The sequence below is a fragment of the Stylophora pistillata genome, chromosome 8 (assembly GCF_964205215.1).
Source record: "Stylophora pistillata chromosome 8, jaStyPist1.2, whole genome shotgun sequence".
In the NCBI taxonomy this organism is placed as follows: Eukaryota; Metazoa; Cnidaria; class Anthozoa; order Scleractinia; family Pocilloporidae; genus Stylophora; species Stylophora pistillata.
In genome coordinates, this window is record NC_142526.1 from 21,305,337 (window position 1) to 21,326,057 (window position 20,721).

At 39.3% G+C, this 20,721-nt stretch overlaps 1 protein-coding gene across 3 annotated transcripts; it reads right to left on the reverse strand.

Moving 5' to 3' along the window:
- Positions 1-2,287: 2,287 nt before the first annotated feature.
- Positions 2,288-19,829, reverse strand: LOC111332227 (cholesterol 24-hydroxylase). 3 transcript variants are annotated; one of them, XM_088731639.1, is made up of 15 exons: positions 19,634-19,827; positions 18,197-18,274; positions 17,575-17,656; positions 16,943-17,016; positions 15,576-15,662; positions 14,826-14,964; positions 13,469-13,582; positions 13,036-13,192; positions 12,321-12,383; positions 11,775-11,847; positions 11,476-11,560; positions 6,278-6,391; positions 4,990-5,084; positions 4,303-4,369; positions 2,288-2,462 (listed from the first exon to the last, which is right to left on the reverse strand). In XM_088731639.1, exons 1-15 carry the CDS (start codon positions 19,762-19,764, stop codon positions 2,439-2,441), a joined length of 1,383 nt encoding a protein of 460 aa, XP_088587765.1. In that variant the 5' UTR covers positions 19,765-19,827; the 3' UTR covers positions 2,288-2,438. The 3 variants fall into 3 exon arrangements, with proteins under 3 accessions (XP_088587765.1, XP_088587764.1, XP_088587763.1); XM_088731638.1 differs by lacking the exon at positions 2,288-2,462 and adding an exon at positions 2,551-2,946 and having other exon boundaries at positions 19,634-19,829; XM_088731637.1 differs by lacking the exon at positions 2,288-2,462 and adding an exon at positions 2,551-2,985 and having other exon boundaries at positions 19,634-19,826.
- Positions 19,830-20,721: the final 892 nt, after the last annotated feature.

A 20,721-nucleotide genomic window follows, 5' to 3' on the forward strand; every position in this document is an offset into this window, starting at 1 on the left:
TGTAGTTAAACATTGATGCGTTCAAACATGGAATGGCATGTGTCTGTTCAAGCAATAAGGAGTAACCAGACGAACTGTGACAGATGTAATAGCTGGATATCAAACATTTAAGGGACTCTGACAAGCCAGGTTAGGAAGTTACTTAAACATTTGGTAAAGTATATTTACGAGCTTTTTTCACGAGTCTTGATTTCGTATATGTGCACGATCCTTCGCAGTAAAGCACTATTTAAGCAATAGTGAAAATCAGACCTGAAAAAAATTCAGGCCTGTACGGGATTCGAACCACTGACCTCTGCGATACTAGTGCAGCGCTCTACCAATTGAGCGAACAAGCCAACTGGGAGCAGGCCATCAAATTAATTCGACATAAACCCGTAGATGATAAATCTACGATAAGTCTTGATTTCCTCGATCATTTTCAACTCATAATCGGCCACAATCTTCTCGTATTAAAGCCTGCAATGGTATTCCTCCCAGGTCACACACAAGTGACGTTTAAATGATGTGCTAATCACAACGTTTTATCGCACGTAGATTATCGAGACGTCTGCGAAGTGTAGTGTAAGACAAACGCTTTAAACATAAAAATTTTTGACGCATCGTTACAGATGACAAAGTGATGGGCTTGTCAAATGCGCAATAGAAAATTCCCCTTACATTTGAAATCGGCTCCAGACCTGGGTCGGGTTGTTCAAAAGACGCTTGACCATAACCCAGGATTGAAAGTTTAATTTATCCTTGTTTTCTCTTGAAATAAAGCTTATTTTAGGGCTTACGTTTTGAGAGATTTGCCTTAACATAAAACGAATCTGAAGGAAAAAATATATACACTGAGAACTGCCAACAAGGCTACAAAACTAAGTTAAAAAATTGCTGGCTAACCCTCGGTTAACTTAATTGTGCTGTGAACAATCGGCCACTGAAAACCAACTTATTTCTTATCCCAAAGAATATCCTTAAATTCTAAAGGCTTTTGTCGTTCATGTGTATCAACCACAAGCAAGAAAAAAATCTACACCTGCCAAATAGTTCCTTGCACTTGCATGACTTTGTCAGTCAAGTTGTGTAGACTGGTAGTCGTGATGTTTAAATTAGCTTTAATGTAAATTCTAGCTCAATAAAACTGTTACTTTCACTTCTCCCTTTACAGTTTAACATTAGTATGCATATTCGCCATCCTGTTTTCCTCAGTGACATTTCCTATGGCATTGGTGATTATACACTAGTGGTCTCTACATTTGATTCAAGCGTGATACCCTATGGAGGAATTATTGGCCGGTCAAGCAATATGATTGGAAAGCCTTTCCAGATGCGAACTGTAACCAAGAATCCCTCAATCTCAGGCGAAAACTGCGGCGTGGGGGACAAATTGCGAGGGTCGACAGATGAACGTGTAGTGTCTGTTTAAGCCAAAAAAGAGGAGCGAATGGGATAAAACTAACCAAAAGCCAAAACGATAATGAATATGAAGACAAACCCCCTATGCATGGTTAGCCAATCTACGAGAATCTTTTAACCTGACTCGAAAGGGAATCGAGTGAGTCTTGTTTTATTTGAGAGAAAACTACTGTGAAACGATCGTAACCAGAAAAAAAAAAAATGAACGTCACCTGGTCTTCACCCCGGGATTGTCTGCCAGCAGAAAAACCCTCGAGAAATCGCATTTCCGAACCCTATAAACTTTACTTGTTTTCTTCCAACATCCCGCGTGGATTGAACACGTTAATAGAGCCCGAAAAAATGCGTTCTATTGCTTTTTTGACAGTATTACTTAGTCACCGATCAGACGCGGGGTCTATAACCTGGTAAGTCATCCGCTTGAAGAGCGAATTCACCCATCAAACGATACGTGCTATGTTCATTTATGTTATAAAACAATTATTTAAGGGAATGCCCTCGGATTTGTCTAAGGGCTCACGCCTTCGGCGCTCGTTACAGTAAAAAAAAACCCGCATACAAGAACACCCATTTTCGGGGTTCAGGCTGATTGGGTTCTTATATATCGGGTATTTTAGGTGAAATCAGCCTGAAAGTGTTTTCAAGTGTTCTTAATTTTTCACTTCTAAAAAAATGTAAGGGATTTACTAACTATGATGAAATACATAACTTATCAATTGTAATTATAAGACTTTTAATTCCAAATACAGTTGTTGTACATTTGCTATACACAGCAAGTGAAATTACTAGTATTCATATAGAGATCTTAGTGCAATACCACAGTAAAGCTACAGACACTGTTTGTTCTATTAAACTGAAAAGGGAAGAGTTTTTATATATAAGAACAATTTTCAATTTTCAGGCTAAATGTGTTCTTTTATATATGTTCCTTTTTTACCAAATTTCAGCCTGGGTGTTCTTAATCCACATGTTCTTGTATGCGGGTGTTTACTGTATACGTTGTCCTCTGAAAATTCAGTGAAAAATACACGCTGTACTCATTCAATGACTGGTCGTCGCGTCTGCGTGAAAAAAAAAAGAGAAAAAGGTGAAAGACGACGACACGCAGCTCTCAGAGGTGTTCAAGTAACGCAAGTGTTTTGACGCTCATTTAATGACGTAGCATTTTCTTTTATTTCAAGGACTCTAAACTAGTTATTTCACAAAACTTTGGGAAAGCACCGCAAAAACACACTAAGTGATTACTTGTTGCTACTAATCTATTCGATATGTCCTTTGTCTTTCTTGGTCATTACAATATGCTTTATATGCAGCAATTCTATCTAAGGACCCCTTTTCTTTATAACTGGAATTTCTGTGGCTCACTTCCGAACCATCATGCATAGCGAGATATCGACAAGTAGATTAATTCCGCCTAGTCAAAGTACACATCACGCCATCCTTGGGTCGAAGCGAGACCCTTTCAAGAATATCACGTGACTGGCCAGGTACCAAAGAAAACTTGAACGTCTGAAGAAAGCGTGACAGCAAAACCTTGGCCTCGATCTGTTTAGTGGAAAAACACGAAGCGATGATCCATAATTTCTCAAAGGAGAAAAGAGTTCATGAAATATATCAACGAAATGAAGTGTTCTCTTGTTCAATATGACAGTAAAGAAAGAAAATCGTTCAATAAAATTAAATTACTCTCTACCTTTCCACTCTACAGTTTAAAAAAGAAGATAATGTGGAAATTAAAGCCATTTTTCACCACCAACCCTTTTTTACGGTGGCCAATTTACAATAATTTCGACTTAGCTGATATTACCAAATTACCTTTTTAAAATACAAATCGGCTCGTTCTATCCAAGCTTACAAAATCCTTTGAAAATGCAAGCTTACAAAATCCTCTTGAAAATGCAAGCTTACAAAATCCTTTTAAAAATGCAAACTTACAAAATCCTTTAAAAATGAAACGTGCACGTGGACGTAAACGGGATTCTCCCATGGGGAGGGGGTCCTACCCAGGGCTCGACAATAACTTTTCGAGTTACTAGCCAAGTGACTAATGACAACTTAGATGTTACAACAATTTCAGTTTGTTTACTAGCCAAAGTGGCCAGTGGAAATCGAAAACCACTAGCCAAAACTGAATTTCTGGTAGTCTGTGGCTAGTTGGCTACCGTTAGTGTCGAGCCCTACTACCGAAAGTATCTTGCAAGCATTTAGAGGCGTGCCTGGTTATTTTATTAGTATGATAGAACGAAAAGGAGAGAGCATCACGAGCCAAACCCCCTTCCCCACCCCCCCTACTTCACCCCCCTACTTCACCAGATTTATATTTTGTAATCTCCATTCAACAATTACAAACCTTTTGAATTATTACAAAGAAGAGAGAGAACATTTAAAAGGGGTTAATAAAAGGTAAAGTCTGTTTACTAGCCTAGTGGCCCATTAGGCTGGTGCTTAAACTCAGGTTTCTGTAGCATGAAGCGACTAGGAGTATTTCTACTCCCCCCAGGATGGGATGCCAGTCCATCGCAGGGTTACCCCCAGCATTAAATTGCCGGGACCCATTTATACACCTGGGTGAAGAGAGGCACTGTGAAAGTAAAGTGTCTTGCCAGCCTGTCCCGGCTGGGGACAGAACCCGGATCCACTAGATCCGGATTCGAGCGCAGTAACCATGAGGCCAGCGCGCCTCCACACAAAAGGGGTTAATATGGCAAGCTGATTATATGCCCTTTAACTTAAATTACATTTTTTTCATAACGAAGAAAAAAAAACCGATAGAAATATAAGTGTAAGTCAAGAACAGGGAATAAAACATTAAGCAACAGCTAAATGAGTAGCACAAGGTCAAAGGAAGACCGTAATTGATACTGAGAAAAGCAAAACATGAAAAGTGCCCTTTTGCCCTACCTGTGCAAAGTTTTGTCCGATACAATTCCGGGGTCCAAGTGAAAACGGGAAGTAATTGTAATGAGATCTACACGCGGCAATAGAAAAACATTCTTTATACTTTAATTTGAAACCCTTTTTCACTTGAAACATATACAATTGTGTTGAATATCGGTGATAAGATTCCCGCGGATGAAATATTGACAAAGTTACTGGGGTCGTTGTACGAGGCGAAAATTAAACCAAGTAGTGGGCCTTGAGTATTCTCTATAGGAGCGTTGATTTAATGAAATAAGCGCTCTTCCACTGTTAGATTTTGGCCCCATTGACACTGTTCACAAAAACAACTGTGTAGACAAAAGATTCTGCTAAATTGAAGATAGTTTAGAACGTGCTATTGTTAAACAACGGCTAAACTTTGTTTAAGTAACCGGCCCTTAAGCTTTAAAGTCCTGTCGTAAGAAATTTCATTTGTCACACTCACTTTTCAGCGACAATAGTCCTTTTCAAAACTAGAACGATCACACAACACGAACTGTCACTCTCGCATTCTGGTAAATCATTTATTGTACGTGACAGTTATACACAATAAGAGAAATGCGGATAGGTTCTCGTTTCGTTTCACATGCGTATTCGCGTCAAAGGTCGCCGTAACATTTTCTATGGGCGAATATAATCGGCCAGCCCGTAAACAGTAGCGCTAAATACCTCTTCAGTTCTTCTTCATCGTCGAATCTGTAAGGATTGAATTCCTCTGGTTTGGACCAGTACTTGGAAGATCGGCTGCTGGCAAAGGTACTCAACTAGAAATTTAAAAGCAACATCTCATTCGTTTTAGGGAGAAAAAGAGGAAACAAGATCAAAAAACCTGGAGAAAAACTGATTGCACAATAGAAATAGTCCAAGCCCCGGTTGTTCAAAGAGTGGAAAATGCTATCCACGGGATAATTCATTATCCAGTGGATAGTGTAGTACGTTTTGTTAACACTTATCCACTGGATAGCAATTTATCCGTTGGACTGAGTGTTATTCGCCCTTTAAACAACTAGGCTTGTCTTTGACCATTTGACTGATAATATTTGACTTGGTGTTCTGAGCAGTTTTAATTCATACTGTCATTTGTGGAACGTATACACATCGATGGTTGAAAAAGCTTTCAAGATCCCATTCACTCTGCGCGAAGGCTGCGAAAATTACGAAAACTGAGATAAGGGCCCATTCTCGTCATCAGAAGGGGAAGGAGCAACAGAACTGTTTGAAAAAAATTTTAATATTTGCCTTAACATACAGAAAACAATTGTTAAGTTGGACATACGTTAAAAACTTAAAAAAAAAACACAAATAAATAGAAAACTTACGAACTGACAGACAAACAGACAGATAGATAGATAGACAGAACGACGAAAAGACAGATACAGAGACAAATGAATAAAGGGGGTAAGTTTCTATGGAAACTGTGGTGCTGAGTCGGTGGGAGTAACAAGGTAATTTTGGTTTTATTAACTGAGTTAATTGAGTAAAATGGCCACCGTAAAGAGTTTCAAAGCTGACGTTTCGAGCGTTCGCCCTTCGTCTTTCGCTCTGACGAAGGGTGAACGCAAGATACAGAGACAGACATAGAAACAGACACAGAGACAGACACAGAGGCAGACACAGAGACAGACACAGAGACAGACACGGAGACAGACACGGAGACAGACACGGAGACAGACACGGTGGCAGACACGGAGACAGACACAGAGACAGACACAGAGGCAGACACAGGAAGACACAGAGGCAGACACAGACAGACACAGAGGCAGACACAGAGGCAGACACAGAGACAGACACAGAGACAGACAGAGGCAGACACAGAGGCAGACACAGAGGCAGACACAGAGGCAGACACATAGAACAGGAAGATTGAGAAAGACAGACAAGAAAACCGACACAAAGAGAGATATAAAGTCAAACAGACATCTAACATGCAAACAAACATTGAGAGGCAATGCTGTACCATGATAGGAACGTTAGCAGGTACTTTGTATCCTCCAATTTCACCATCCTTTTCACACGTTCGTAATGAACTAGCAGCTGCCGGAGGGTATAGACGTAAAGTTTCCTTCAGTACCTATTATAAATGACAAGCAGTTGAGGTTATGATCTGTAGTGGACACTCGTCTGTGGCGCATACACATCATCAAAAATCGTGTTGAAAACGCAGTTATGAAGTTTCAAAAGGATGCGCTAGGAATTAATTGACCTAACCTTTACGTCTAATGCAATGCTTTTCGATTGAGCGTAAAGAACCCTGTTCTCGATGGCAGAACAATTAAATATTTAACAACTATTCGCCGAAGTGGAGGTGTTCAGTGGTGGATATTTACTGAGCCGCTTTGCGGCTCGGTAAATATCCACCGCTAACCACGGACACTGAGGTGAATAGTTGTTTTAGTATATACTAAAACAGTGAGATAATATACACCACCAAAATTGATTTGAGTGATTTCTTCGCTTGTCACGGATGCAAACCGGGACGCCATTTTTTCCCGAGTTGTTCGGAGGTAAATAGCAAAGGATATTCGGAGTTTGGCTAGCCAATCAGAGCGCGCCTTCAACGCTATCCACCGTTTTAGTATATACTAAAATGATTTATTTCGAGCTCAAAACATAACAAAACCAAGATGGCCACTAAAGAAAAAAAGTATCGAAGCCCGCAGGCCCCAGCGGCAAAACCATGAAAGGGCGGGAAAACGAGTGATATTTCAACAAATCCTTCTTTAACAAAACCAAAACTAAGGCAATCACAAAGACCAATCCGAACAAAGGACGATGTCATTAAGACCCAATCAGAACGCAAAGCAAAAACAAGCAACAACAGATTAAGCGCGAAAACGAGAGTGAAGAGTTGCATTTGGGTTTAGTTTTGTATCTGATTGGTTGAGAAGGTGCAATCCCAACGACCAATCAAAACACAGGACGATGTCATCAAACCCAATGAGAATTCATGGCAGAAACAAGCAGCAAAACAGATTAAAGTGCTACTGAAACGTAATTTTCATATCCGAGATTTTTGCAATATAATAGAGTTTGAACGTTATTTGCAAACGCTGTGTACTTTTTTTGGGCCAACGCAGAGCGGAAAGTACATTTTTAACCATTGGAAGTTGACCAGCTGGGATCAGAATTGGCGGCCATCTTGGCGCGGCCAAAACAGCCATGTGACGTCACTGGTTGTGTACTTCTGTGAAAGAAGGGTAAAAGCATGGAGTGTGGCTTGCATGTTGGGAAGCCGAAAAAGAGGATTTCGGGCAAAATGCCATCCTCGTCTTCTTCATTGGCGGCCATATCGGCATCTTGGCTATCTGCGAGAGGTTCGCCTAGATAGGGAGCAAAATTCCCGACTGATACCGAGAACGAATCTCTACCAGTCTATTTGGTTACATACATACATACATACATACTTTATTTATTCCAGAAGCAGACTATGTATACACTAAGAGGAAATGGAAAATATGCTTCCAGAAAAGGAAGTTAAGAGGTTATCCCTATGTGAAAACTCCCTAAAAAATAAGTCTAAATGAAAATAAAATACTTAGTTATAATTAAATATTTAAATACAATTTAAGCTGAGATTTAAAATGCTGAAGATTATCAGCTTCCACAATGTTTCTTGGTAATTCATTCCATAATTTAACAATCCTAATGAAGAACGAATGTTTATAACAATTAAGTCTTGCTGGTTTGACGTAAAGTTTGTACTGATGATTTGCTCTCGTACATCTAGTTGTGGCAAAATCAAAAAAGGTTCCAAAATCTAAATGGTAAAAACCAAAAACAATTTTATAACACTCAATTAAAGATAGATGAGTTCTACGGTCGGAAAGAGTAGGCCATTTTAGCAATTTGCATCGGTCTTCGTAGGACATGTCTCCTTTGCGTTGATTTAAAGCAAGTCTTGAAGCTCTTCGCTGTACATTTTCAAGAGCATGGATGTCCTTGACGAGGTAAGGACACCAGACAGGTACCACATATTCCAAAATTGGCCGTACAAGAGATTTGTAGAGCATAGAAAAAATATTTGCATTAGCGGTGCCTATCGAGCGTTTAATAGAACCTAGGACTTTATTCGCTTTGTTCACAGTTATACCAATGTGGTTACTCCATGAGAGGTCCTTAGTTATTATAACACCGAGATCTTTAAATTTATCTACGTCTTTCAAGGGCTGTCCAAAGAAATAATTGGTCACTGACTTATCACGTGAATGTGTAATTCGCATAGATTCACATTTATCCGCGTTAAAACGTAATTGCCATTTACAAGCCCATTCGCCAATATTGGTAAGATCTTCCTGAAGACGCTGACAATCTGTGATCGGGTCAATTATCTCTCTATAGATCTTCGTATCGTCTGCATATAATTTGATTGTGGACGATACACATTCTGTTATGCCATTAATATACAGCAAAAACAATAAAGGCCCAAGGATGGTCCCCTGTGGAGTGCCGGAGGTTACATACGACCAATCAGAACAAGATCCCCTGATAACTACACGTTGTTTGCGACCAACCAGAAAATGTCTGAGCCAGTTAAGCAGACAACCGTCGATGCCATTACTTTTTAATTTTAAAAGCAGCCGCTCGTGAGGGACACTGTCAAAGGCTTTAGCAAGATCGAGAAAGATGACGTCGGTAGGAGTGGAGAGATTTCGTGATTTCGCCCAGTCATTAAACGTTGATAATAATTGAGTTGCAGTAGATCTTCCTCGCAGAAAGCCGAATTGATTGTTGTTGATAAGGTCAATTTCACGCCAGAAATTAAACATCCTGTCGAAAACAATTTTTTCACCGATCTTACAAGGGATTGAAGTAAGGGAAATTGGGCGGTAGTTTTCTCTCGAAGACTTAGGACCCTTCTTGTGTAGAGGTGTAATATCTGCGTGTTTCCATTCATCTGGTAAGAGGCCAGCAGAGAACGATTTATTTAGCATATAGGTCAACGAAGGTGCTAATTCCGAAGCACACGATTTTAAGATGCACGGCGCGATAAGGTCAGGCCCAGGGGACTTGTTGGGCTTGAGTTTTAGGAGGAGGCGGCTTACCTCATCAACACAACAATCAATGTTTGCAAGTTTCTTGTCGACAATACAATCCTGTATAGGGAAATTTACATAATTTTCAGTGGTAAATATCGAAGAGAAATATGAGTTCATGCTTTGAGCAATATCAGAGTCGTCTGTTAGAACAGATCCATCAACTTTCAAGGAGATAAGAGTGTTAGTACCTCTTCTCTTAGACTTGACAAAATTCCAGAAAGGCTTAGGGTTTTCATTTTCCTGCAGATCAAGCGCTAGTTTCTTTATATATGACCACCGCGCTGTGTTACAAAGTCTCTTAACTGAGTTGTTGAGTTTCCGATACTTTTCCCAAATAACAATTTTGTTACTTCTGCGCGCTCTGTGATACAACGATTTCTTCTTTTTACACAAAACAATAAGCTCCTTGGTAATCCAAGGGACATTCAATCTCGTTTTGCTCTTGCGTTTGGGAATACACTCGTCGACTGCTGTGAATAATAAATCTTTCCAGCAAGCCCAGTTATGATTGATATCGCTGTCGAAGAAAGCGCAATGCCATGGAATGTAGGACAGCAATGATCTTAGGTGATCCCAGTCGGCTTTACCATAGCAATACAAGATTAGGATCGAAACCGCGGTCTTGCCTGACCATCTACAGAAAATTTCGAAAGACATTATAACGGCAGATAGGCTACTAAACACCCCGGGCCAAAGCAATGCCATTCAGAGAATGAAGAAAACATGGAAGCCTCATACGACACCGCCACTGAAGATGATCTACCCGGCAAGTCTGAGGATAACGAACAAATCCCTCTGTACCAAATGCCTAGCAGATCATGCCCAGAATCCCTACAATATAGGGCAAGGGCCAAAATAAGAGCAGACGAGGATTTCAAAAATGAGATAAAGCAAACCCTTAACAACGCGGAGCAAGAAACAGTAAAGGCGATCATGTGCTTCTATGAACGTGAAATCGGTCGTTTAAATACCGAAATAAAGAAAACAAAACAAAACGAGCCAAAACGGCTGGAACACTGAACACTAAGAACTGTAGTACGATCGAATCAGCGCGCGTGGCGCAAGCTAAAAGCAATCAAGACAACTTAACGATCGAGACAGTCAAAAAAATAGCTATACATCTACAAAGGCGAACGATTCGAAAAAGACGCAATCCCTGATGTGCGTACTCAGTGCCACACATAAAGCAAATTCTCATGAAAAACTGGCATTTAATAGAAACACAACCACTACTAAGCGAACTATACAAAAATCCGCCGCTCGTATCTTACAAAAGAGGGCGGTCGCTCGAATACATACTCGCGAGGGCTAAACTTTGAATAGGCTACTCTAAACACACGCTGGGGAGTCGTGTAGGCATGTCAACCTCATTTTACGGCACCATCTTCCTCTTCGCTACTGGAGACAACTTCGCTTCGTTCAGAAGAAGATTCACTTGACAAAACTTCAATATCTGCCATCTCCTTCGCCCACGAATACAAACAAACCGTGAGTGAAATAAACCACGCTATCGGAGTGAACACAACCAGTGACGTCATCAATCCATTTTGCTCGGTACCAGAGCCCGGACATGGTTTTGTGGAAAATTTTTGATTTGAACGGTTAAAAAAGATATCTTTCGCCTCTTTTTGGCCAAAGCAAATTATCTCATGACGATCAGCATATTCAAAACTACAGGTTAGAGCAAAATTTTCAGATACGAAAATTTCGTTTCAGTAGCACTTTAAGTGCGGGAAAACAGGAGTGAAAGAGTCGCGTTTGGTTTTTAGTTTTATATCTGATTGGTTGAGAAGGTGGTGCAAGTTTTCATGACCAATCACAGCTCGAAGAAATCCAAAAGCAATGCAATCCTGATTACCTTTTACGGTTAATTGAGAATTGCTCGAATTCATCTGGTAATGCTGCCTGTTATTGAGTGCTATGATATTCGACTCCACTTGTTCATCTTCTATTTTGGCCGATAAACTTCGCTAGAGAATTCGGAAAATACGAAGATTACCAGCTAAAATGTAGCTACATTAGTTACATCTCGTGAATTTGCACGCATTCATTTCTTTTCTTTCTTTTTTCTAATTCAGCAGAGGTTATTCAACAAAGGTTAACAAAAGAGAGACATTACCAGCCCTAGTTGATGCAGTTTAGCCAGGTCATCAAACGCAACTTGCTGTTTAGGTCCCAGAACATCATGCACTTCTTCCAACAAACTAAATGGGAAGAAAAACCAAAACATAGATTTCGATGCGAGATAGTTGATTCCCACAGGCAAACCAAACTTAAAGACATTGAGGAAAATATACCTCAAAAAGGTAGCTGGGACTCAAACTCAGCCACCAAGATGGCGGTCAGATGTCACTTTTATCCATAATCAAAGGGAGCACTGATTAAGAACCTTCAAAATTGGCTTCTTTTCTGTCTTACCTGTCGACTATCTCTGGATGCTTTCCCAGCTCAAGAACACAAAAGCTCAACAAACTGGCTGTAGTCTCGTGACCTTGAAGGGGGTGATTAAAATAGTAAGAAAGATGCTACGACTATGCGACTGTTGCGCGCAGAGAGCTTTACTAATACCCATTGTAATATAAAGCGCGGGAAATTGAAGCGATCATGCAACTGACGCGGAAAAAAAGATAGAGGTCTGGGCTCCCCTGGAGAATTTGGAAGTTACGCACCCTTGTTACATTGCTTCGCTTTTCCTTAAAGTCAATTAGTTCGAACAAATTGAAGAGAATCAGATTACATACACGTTGAGGACCATGACACTTACATCATACATAAAGGTTACAAACGGGTTCAAGAGCATTACAAACGGGTAGATGTACCCTCTACCAGCCTACTATCGAAATCCTTGATTTAAGATGACGAAGTTATAATATTTTTATCTTTTAGGAGGGGAAGGGAAGTAGGAAGACCTGGGAGAGGTGGAAAGGGTTTTAAGTCAACTGATCTAGATGTGAAGTCTCTCACCTGCAATGAAGAAAGTAACGAAATCATCCAACATGTCCTCAATTTCGAGGTCTGGAACTGATTCTACAAAATTTAAAAGATAAAAAATTATTTCAAACAACTAGTCGGTAAACATGGATAACGCTCTCACAAAAAAGGTTTAGTTACGCATGCTGCAAGATACACACTTCTGCTATTCTTCCTACTGAATCAAAGTCGTTGAGGTTGACAAGCTTTGTTCGCTACTTTCCTATCTAAAAGAGGCAAGGAAGTTCTGGGTTTGCCACGGCCACGAAGTAGAGAAATCATAGTCAAAAGTAGTCTTCATGATTAGACGAGTGAACGGTCCAATGGACGGACGGATTAACGGACAAACTGAATGACTGAATGAAAGACTCTTGATAATTAAACCAAGTGACTGACTAACGGACTGACTCACTGTCTGACCTAGTGGCGGACTGACTGACTCACTGATTGAGCGAGTGACTGACTGACTGACTGACCGACTGACTGACTCATTCGCTCACTCACTCACTCACCCACTCACTCACTGACTCACTGACTCACTGACTCCTTCGCTCACTCTCTCACTCACTCACTCGCTTACTACGTGATTGACTGGCTGACTTACTGCCGACACAGACTGTGTGAGAAACTGAATGACTGACTGGCTGACTGAGTGACTCACCAACTGATTGACCGACTGTCTGACTAATTATAAGCCTAAAAAACTAACCTTGCTGCTGAATAATCCGTTGTAATATATCATCAGGGACCTCTTCTCCTCTCGCCATGGCATGCTTTCTCACTTCAATCACTTTCCTTCCAGTTTCACGCAAAAATTTTACTGCCTTTACCACGCGCCATTGGTAAGGATATTGGAAAATGTTCCACTGAAAGTACGTGAGTAAACGAAAGAAAGATCTTGGTGTGACACTGGTTTAAAAATATTGTGCACCTTCCCCTCCCCTAAGCCAAAAACAGCCAACTGCGTGGGGGGGGGGGGGGGGGGAAGAGGGGAAGGGTAGGTTGACAGTTGCTCAGTTAAGGACATCGATCCAAATATTTCATCAGTACTGACTGATTGAGTGAATAATTTAATCAACTAACAATTGATACATGTAATTACTTATTATTCTATATGGCAGCTAATACCACGGATGAAATACCTTGTGAAAAGGGCTCATTTGTGAAACATGAACTCCTTCAAAGCTTAGCGAAACTGCATCTCTAAATGTGGTGTCCTTTCCACTCATAACATCTACATCCATGCCAAAAGCAACCTACGTTAACAGACAAAGAATTGAAAATTATGGCGCTCCTTAATAGTTCGAAGTATCTCTTCTGAAACTCACACTTGACAATAATTTTCTTTCCCTTTTCTCCACGATAATTGAGTGGTGAAGATCCCTTCCCGGCTGGCTGAGAGCAATGTATTATGCCTTCCAAAGTGTTCCTAATCAAAGTTTAATGTCTTTACGTGGGGCATGGTTACCCATATTGCCCGAGCCAGAGGCTCATTTATGAAACGCAAGACAACAACCCACCCATCCCACCCCAGGGGAGGACATCCATCACACAGTAATCTCGTGCGTGGGAAATTAACGTGTCCTACCCCTAACCCTGCAGGAGACGGGACCTCCATTTATTCGTCCCTATCCGAGAAGACTAGAATATCTAACCATTTCTTGATGTTATAGAAAGGCAGCATATTCTTCTCAATTATTTTAACACCTTGAGTGTTGGTCCGGCCGGGGCTCGAACCCTCGACCTCCCGCACATCAGTCCAGCGCTCTATCCACTGAGCTTAAACCAGGAGGCGGTTGTTCTTGGTGTATGAGCTTTTCCTCTCACATTAACTTGATATTCAAAAATTCGCCACAGGCTTCCTAGAACTATGTTCCAACTATTTCTGAAAATTACTGATGACGTTTCTATAACAATATGTTTGGTGCCCAATCATCAACCTTTATAGTTTAAAAACAATTAAGGCAATTCTTAACTGACACTCAAATACACCATTTAGACAGTTATATATATCTTACTCATGAGTGGACAGCGTAGTAGTGAGATTACTAATGTGCCTGATGCCTATGCACACAGGACATAATGTTCACTAATTGGTCAAAACGCATCCTAATACATTTGAAAAATAATTGTTGATATTCCAGCAAAGTGATATTCATCCCTAATTTCCAACCCAAATCTTAATTCACAGAAAATTCAATCAAAGCCTTTCCCTAAAATCTAATCATCCTATAAATACTATCTTTTACCAAAAGAGAGGCTATCAAGTACATTGGCATAGAGTGCACTATTTAAACAATGGCTGATTGGTTTTTTTCAAGCTCACCAGTGCGTTTTAATTCCCCACACTTGAATTTGTTTATAGTTTATCATTGATTCCTTGTGAAATTTATCTCCAATCTGATTGGCTGCTAGCGTGTTTAGTTTAATCTTGTTATCAAAATACTTGATCCAATATGCACTGACTTGATTACTAAACAAGACCAGCTCAGTTGTCACCTTGCAAATGATATCCAATGCTGCATGACCAAACTGTTCAAGTAGGCAAACTTCTGTTTTCCCATCAGCCATTTTACCCAGATGAGCAATAAGGAGGTCAGCAGTGGCATTAAAAGAAATCATCAAGTCTTTGAGGTATCTGTCAGTGAGAATATTATTTCATCAAGATGGAGTGAAGCATATGCATATTGCATTTCAGGAAAATTAAATGCAAATAAGTCCTTAACTGTTCATGCATCTACAAATGTAAACAGTAAGAAACTTACAACACCATCAATTACTAACAAAACAAAGAGTACAAACTTTGATTATTTTTTCCAAACAAATTATTACAAAGCCTTTATAATAATACTAAAATTGCTTAAGTATATACTAGGTTTTAAAAAATTTTGATAACTAATTGAGCAGCAAATGCATTATCATATATAGTGATTCAAGTGGACCTCATGGAAAGTAAGCCATGATTAATGACCCTTTCGCCCCCCCCCCCCAAGAATGATGAAAAAGAAATTTCTCCTAAAAAAATTCAATAGATCTTCACCCACAAAATGAAGAGAGAAAAATATTAAGTAGGGGGGGGGATATATGGTTTGATTTAGCGGCATATTTTTGAGGATGAAATTGAAAGAAATGTATGGCAGACAATGTGGGGAACTTTTATTAGAGTCCTGGACGTGAAATAGTTAAGAGGATCCAACAAAGTTTCAAGCAGAATAGATCCTGTTAGTAAACTATTCATTTGATACTTACTTGCGGTGAAAAGCTGGGTTCATTATGCCACGTCTTCTTTTCCAGTTCTCATTATCCACATTGGTGGCCAAACCATTACCAAGAAATCTAACAAAATGCATGTCTTGTAGTGAAAAGGGCTTCACCAAAGGTCACCCAAGGTCTAACTTATCGTAAATACCACAGCTTTAACCTCACATTGTAAAAAGTCTCCATCAAAAAACTGATTCACATAACTACCTGAGCCTAACCCAGTTTCTGTGGCAAACAGAACTATCACCATCCCTCTTGAATGGGATGCCACTCTCTGACAGGTTTAAACCTTCCCTTCCCTTCCCTTCCCTCCCCCTTCCGACTCCACCCATTTATTTTTTAACGTCTTAAAGCCTACAAAATCACCAACAGCCTTCTAGCTTGTGGTTCTGGATGGAGAGATGCATTATTAGGACAAGTATCTAAGCTAAAAAAACATAAATGGTGAACTTGGTTACAGCTTAAATACACAACTCTAAACCCTTCACCCCTAAGAGTGCCTAGCATCTAACTTCTCGTGACAATATCACCCCTGAATCACACATTAATAAAAATAATAATTTACCAATTTATATAGCATGTGCTGCAACTTTATAGCATGTGCTGATCAATAGCGCTTATTATATAAGGTTGAGATTGGACGTCAGCATTTTATTTTATTTTTAAGGTCATGAGAATAAAGGAAAAATCACCGACTAAAGAAGCTCTTTATTATAAAACAAATTCTCCAAGTCAACACCTTAGGACATGTATAGAGTACAGTATGGAGAATATGCATACTGATGTTAGGGTGGAAAGGGTTAATCTGGAGTCCAGCCTAGGATTGGTCATAATCCACTTTGACAACAAAACTGAGATGGTAAGATGGTTTATAAACACCAAAAGTTTAAAACCTGTGAGACTGGTTAGAAACTTAATCTCCAGTAAAATAACATGTTTATGAGTTAAGACACAAGAACTTGCCCCTTTCAACATCTCTTTCCTATAGATACCAAAGAGGATAAACATATATTTTTTAATTCCATTTCAGACCAAACCATAGTCTTTAACACTTTCAATATTCTTCTACTCTTAAGCCGAAGAACCTCTTGCTTTGGCAGAAACGTGACAAAACCAATGTAAAAATTACACTCCCTGACATTTTTAATAAAACACCTACTACCCTCCCTTGCCACTCTCAATAATGGTCTGCAAGATGGCATAGAAACATCAGGGATTAACAAAATTGAACGAGGAAGTGAGACTGAAAGAACATTACAGACATTGTTCTGGTGAAGTGTTCCAACTTATTTTGTCTGGGAGTGTAGCTATGATATTCCAAACAAACTTTAACAAGATAACATAAGTAAACATACCTTTGCCCAAAGAGATAGCCAAGATCAGAATAGGCTAAGAAGTGCTTGGGGAGATTAGAGGCAACAAGAATGTCCTTAAAAATAATTAAAGGAAAAAAAAGTTTTTAGCCCACAAATCTGGAAGACATCAAACCTGGACAACGATGTCAAGCTTGAAATAACTCTCCTATACAATTTGCTTCCAATTTTTGTTTCCACATATCAGTACATTTAAAAATCAACATCAATCACTGTTAAGTTTTACTGATGACTGACTGATAATACTTGGAAATCATTATGTTTTAAGGATATTATTTTAAAAGTTTTGGAAGTGTTCCTTAATCAAGACATGGGAATTAAAGTATAAAATCATTGATCTATAAAATAAAATAAATTAAGAAAATCACACCTTCCAAATTTGTGCTTCACATAAGTTACTTTAAGTTTGTAATAAATATTATCATGAAACTCATCAATTATTTTGTTTCAGGTATACTGTATACTGGTAAGTTGCACAGAAAATAATCTCATATACTAAATCATTGTGAAAGCTTCAAGACTTAATTTTGAGTCTGTTGGTCTCAAAACTCAACAGAAATATTCTGATTTATTACAAAAGTTGATAATGTAAGTTGCATTTGCTCAACAAGTACCTTCACCATCTCTGGATCAGTTACCACAATAAACGGGAAATGCATAAACCAACAAACAAAAATTGCACCATACTCCATGTGCCTGTAAAAAAAAGAACAGTCAAATCATAAAAAGAATTCAGTAAAACATATAAATAATTCAGTAAAACATATAAATTAATTAATCAACCATTAAGTCAACTTCATCCATGATTTAGAATATAAAATCATATTTACTAGAGTACTTACACCCTTTGACCCCTGAGAGTGATCAGCATCTAATTTCTCCTTACAATATCACCCCTGAATCACACAGTAAGGTCAGGAGAATATAGGAAATGATCAGCGTAAGAGTGACCAGCATCTAATTTCTCCTTACAATATCACCCCTGAATCACATGTTAAGGTCACAAGAAAAAAGGAAATGATCACCAACTAAGGATCACAGCTCTTGAAGTAAATAGCCATGTTTATGAAGTTCAAACCTTTGTCACTTTTTCAAACCTTTTCAAACTTTTTCAATTCCCCCACAGCCTGTAGAGATACTATAATTAAGACTAAAATTGGCTCATATTTTTCACACTGTAGTTAGAACAGTTACATACGAATTAACTCTAACATCATGATACAAGTAGTTACGTACCACTGCAGAAATAAGCTGTGAATAGTATTTCCTGCATTACGGCATGCAATGACATCTTTCATGTGCCCAGAGAAGAAACTTTAAAAAAAGTAAAAAAAAAAATAAAATAATAATAAAAAATAAACAAACATGGTGTATAAAGGTTTTGGTGGGAATGCCCTGGTAAAAATTCCCTTCAAATTTTTTTCCTCGTCAGACTTCCTTAAGGTTCTAGTACCTCACTTGTTTCTTGGTTCTCTACAGCCTATTCCCTTCCCCCAGCACTAAAGAGAATAAATTAATTAGAGTATATACTAAGCTATGAAGGATCTGAGAGAGAGAGGAGAATTAAAAAGGGGAGCACATGGCATTAAGATAAGGTTGGAGGAGGACCAGGGCTTTGGTAAGGTAAAAAATATCATAATAGCAAAAATTGTTCCAAAATTGTTTGTTCGGCCACAAACCCAGCACAAAATTTCTGCAGTGATTCTCTAAGGGAGCATTCATTATTTATGGGAGGGGGTGGGCTGGCAAGATTTTCAGTGAGACTAAACAAAATATCCTGACCCTGCTCTATAAGAATTAAAAATGTCATGACCCCTTTAGTTGTAATTGCAAAAATAGCTAGCCTCCCTTCCCCCTAGGACTATCAAAGCAGCTAGGTAAAAAGATGTCAAAAATATCTTTCAAATATTTAATTTTATTGCAAAAACACCCTAACAATACAGTTCTAGAGTTTGAAATCTAAAGTTGATACAAAATGGGTAACATAATATAAGAAATATCCTATGTTACTGTGTCCAGCTTGGTATGATACTGTGTACAGCTTGAAGAAGAATAGCTCTCCAGTGCATGCAAAGCTAGCTATTGTTCCCTGTATGGTGGGTAGTAGAAATGTACTTCAAACTTAAACCCACATTTGTAGATGACATGCAACAACAAAAAGCTTTTGACCCCCCTACATCATTCCCAAATTTGTCTAATGACCCTCCATTTTAGTTCCTGAATTTATCATAACCCCCCCATTATTCTTGCCAGCCCCCCCCCCCCCTTCCCGCCACAAATAATGATAAGGCTTCCTAAATGGAAGAGAGACATTAAGTAACAAATTGGGAAGTAAATTCCTATTGAGATGCTTTTTGCGATTCAATCCATGTGCAATGGCTCACGAATTGATCTTGTGACATATATTCTGAGCAAGGGTTTGGTTCCTCACTGCCCCGATCTTTGTCCATTCGAAAGGCTTTCGCAGGAAGTTCTTAACCTTTAATGATGCTGGCCTTTCAACCTTGCACCCGTACAAATTTCAAAAAATTACATACGAAAAAATATGATGCTCCGATTAGCAAACTCTCCACAAGATACAGTCACAATTACGAGGGTAGGTTCAGCCAAAACGAAGCGCAGTGAAGTGACGTGAAAAGACAAGGTGTCAGTTGAACAAAATAAACATCTCACCTTGTCAATGGTGCAGATGGTATGTGGACAAATTTCCGCCTCAAATGAGCTACATATAGTGCAAAAATGCAGATAAAGACCAGTAGTAGCGTGATCAGGGCACCCAACGCGAAAAAAATCTCGTACAACATCGCGTGAGTGTTGGGTCAACGCGGGCAAACTTCTCAGCTCAGCAACTTCTGCAAAAGATTGCAACAGACGTGCGGAGGAGACCTGGTAACTAATCCTGCGAGAGCGGTCACACTCTCGTCAGGGTGAAAAGAAGAGCACAACTACTATTGTGAATTCCTGGTTTGATGTTCAATTACGCTATTACTTTCTCATTAATTCTCCCTTTTTTCCTTTGTCAAAACAATTTCAACCATCATTCAAAGGAATTACCCACTTATAGACCGTTGTTATCGTGATCTATCATGTATCGGTAATCTGACTAGCCGTGAAGAACCCGTCGATAGCGATAGGCTCTCTACGCTGTTTGATGCTTTTTTTTAGTTTTCTTTGCTTCTTTGTCCTTTAGTTTGATTTTACATTCCAATCCTAAAGGCACTATTCTCAGTTTTGAAGGTAATCGTTAACTTCTCCGGGCTATTATTTTCTCAATACCGCTAAGTAGCAGTAGTCATTCCTCCTTGTTGAAACTAACAACTACAGGTACTTCTTTCTTGAGTAAGATCTGCTTCCTTGAGTTTCCTAACTTGGACCCAAATTCCCTCCGCCACTTCCGTCAATGAGTTGAAAGAGGGCCTTCCAGAGGAATTGAAGAACGTGGAAATTTGATGGGAAATATCGTGTCTCAGGGAACGGGGAAACACGTGTTTCATAACTTTAAAGGATATACCGTATTCATCTGCTATAAGACCCTTTTCACGGGATATATAAACAATAGCGTCCTCTTGGGTCAAAAATGTACTCAGATACTTGTCCGCAGACACCACTGACCTGTTCGAAGACATGCACATGCGAACAGTTTCCGGAGGCAAAGCTCCTGGAATACTGTAAGCTTCAAGGAACAGATGATGTTCTAGGAAAAGAATACGAGCATAGTTTCGCGCCAAATGGAGCTATTGTATTTTATTGTCCTTCAAATA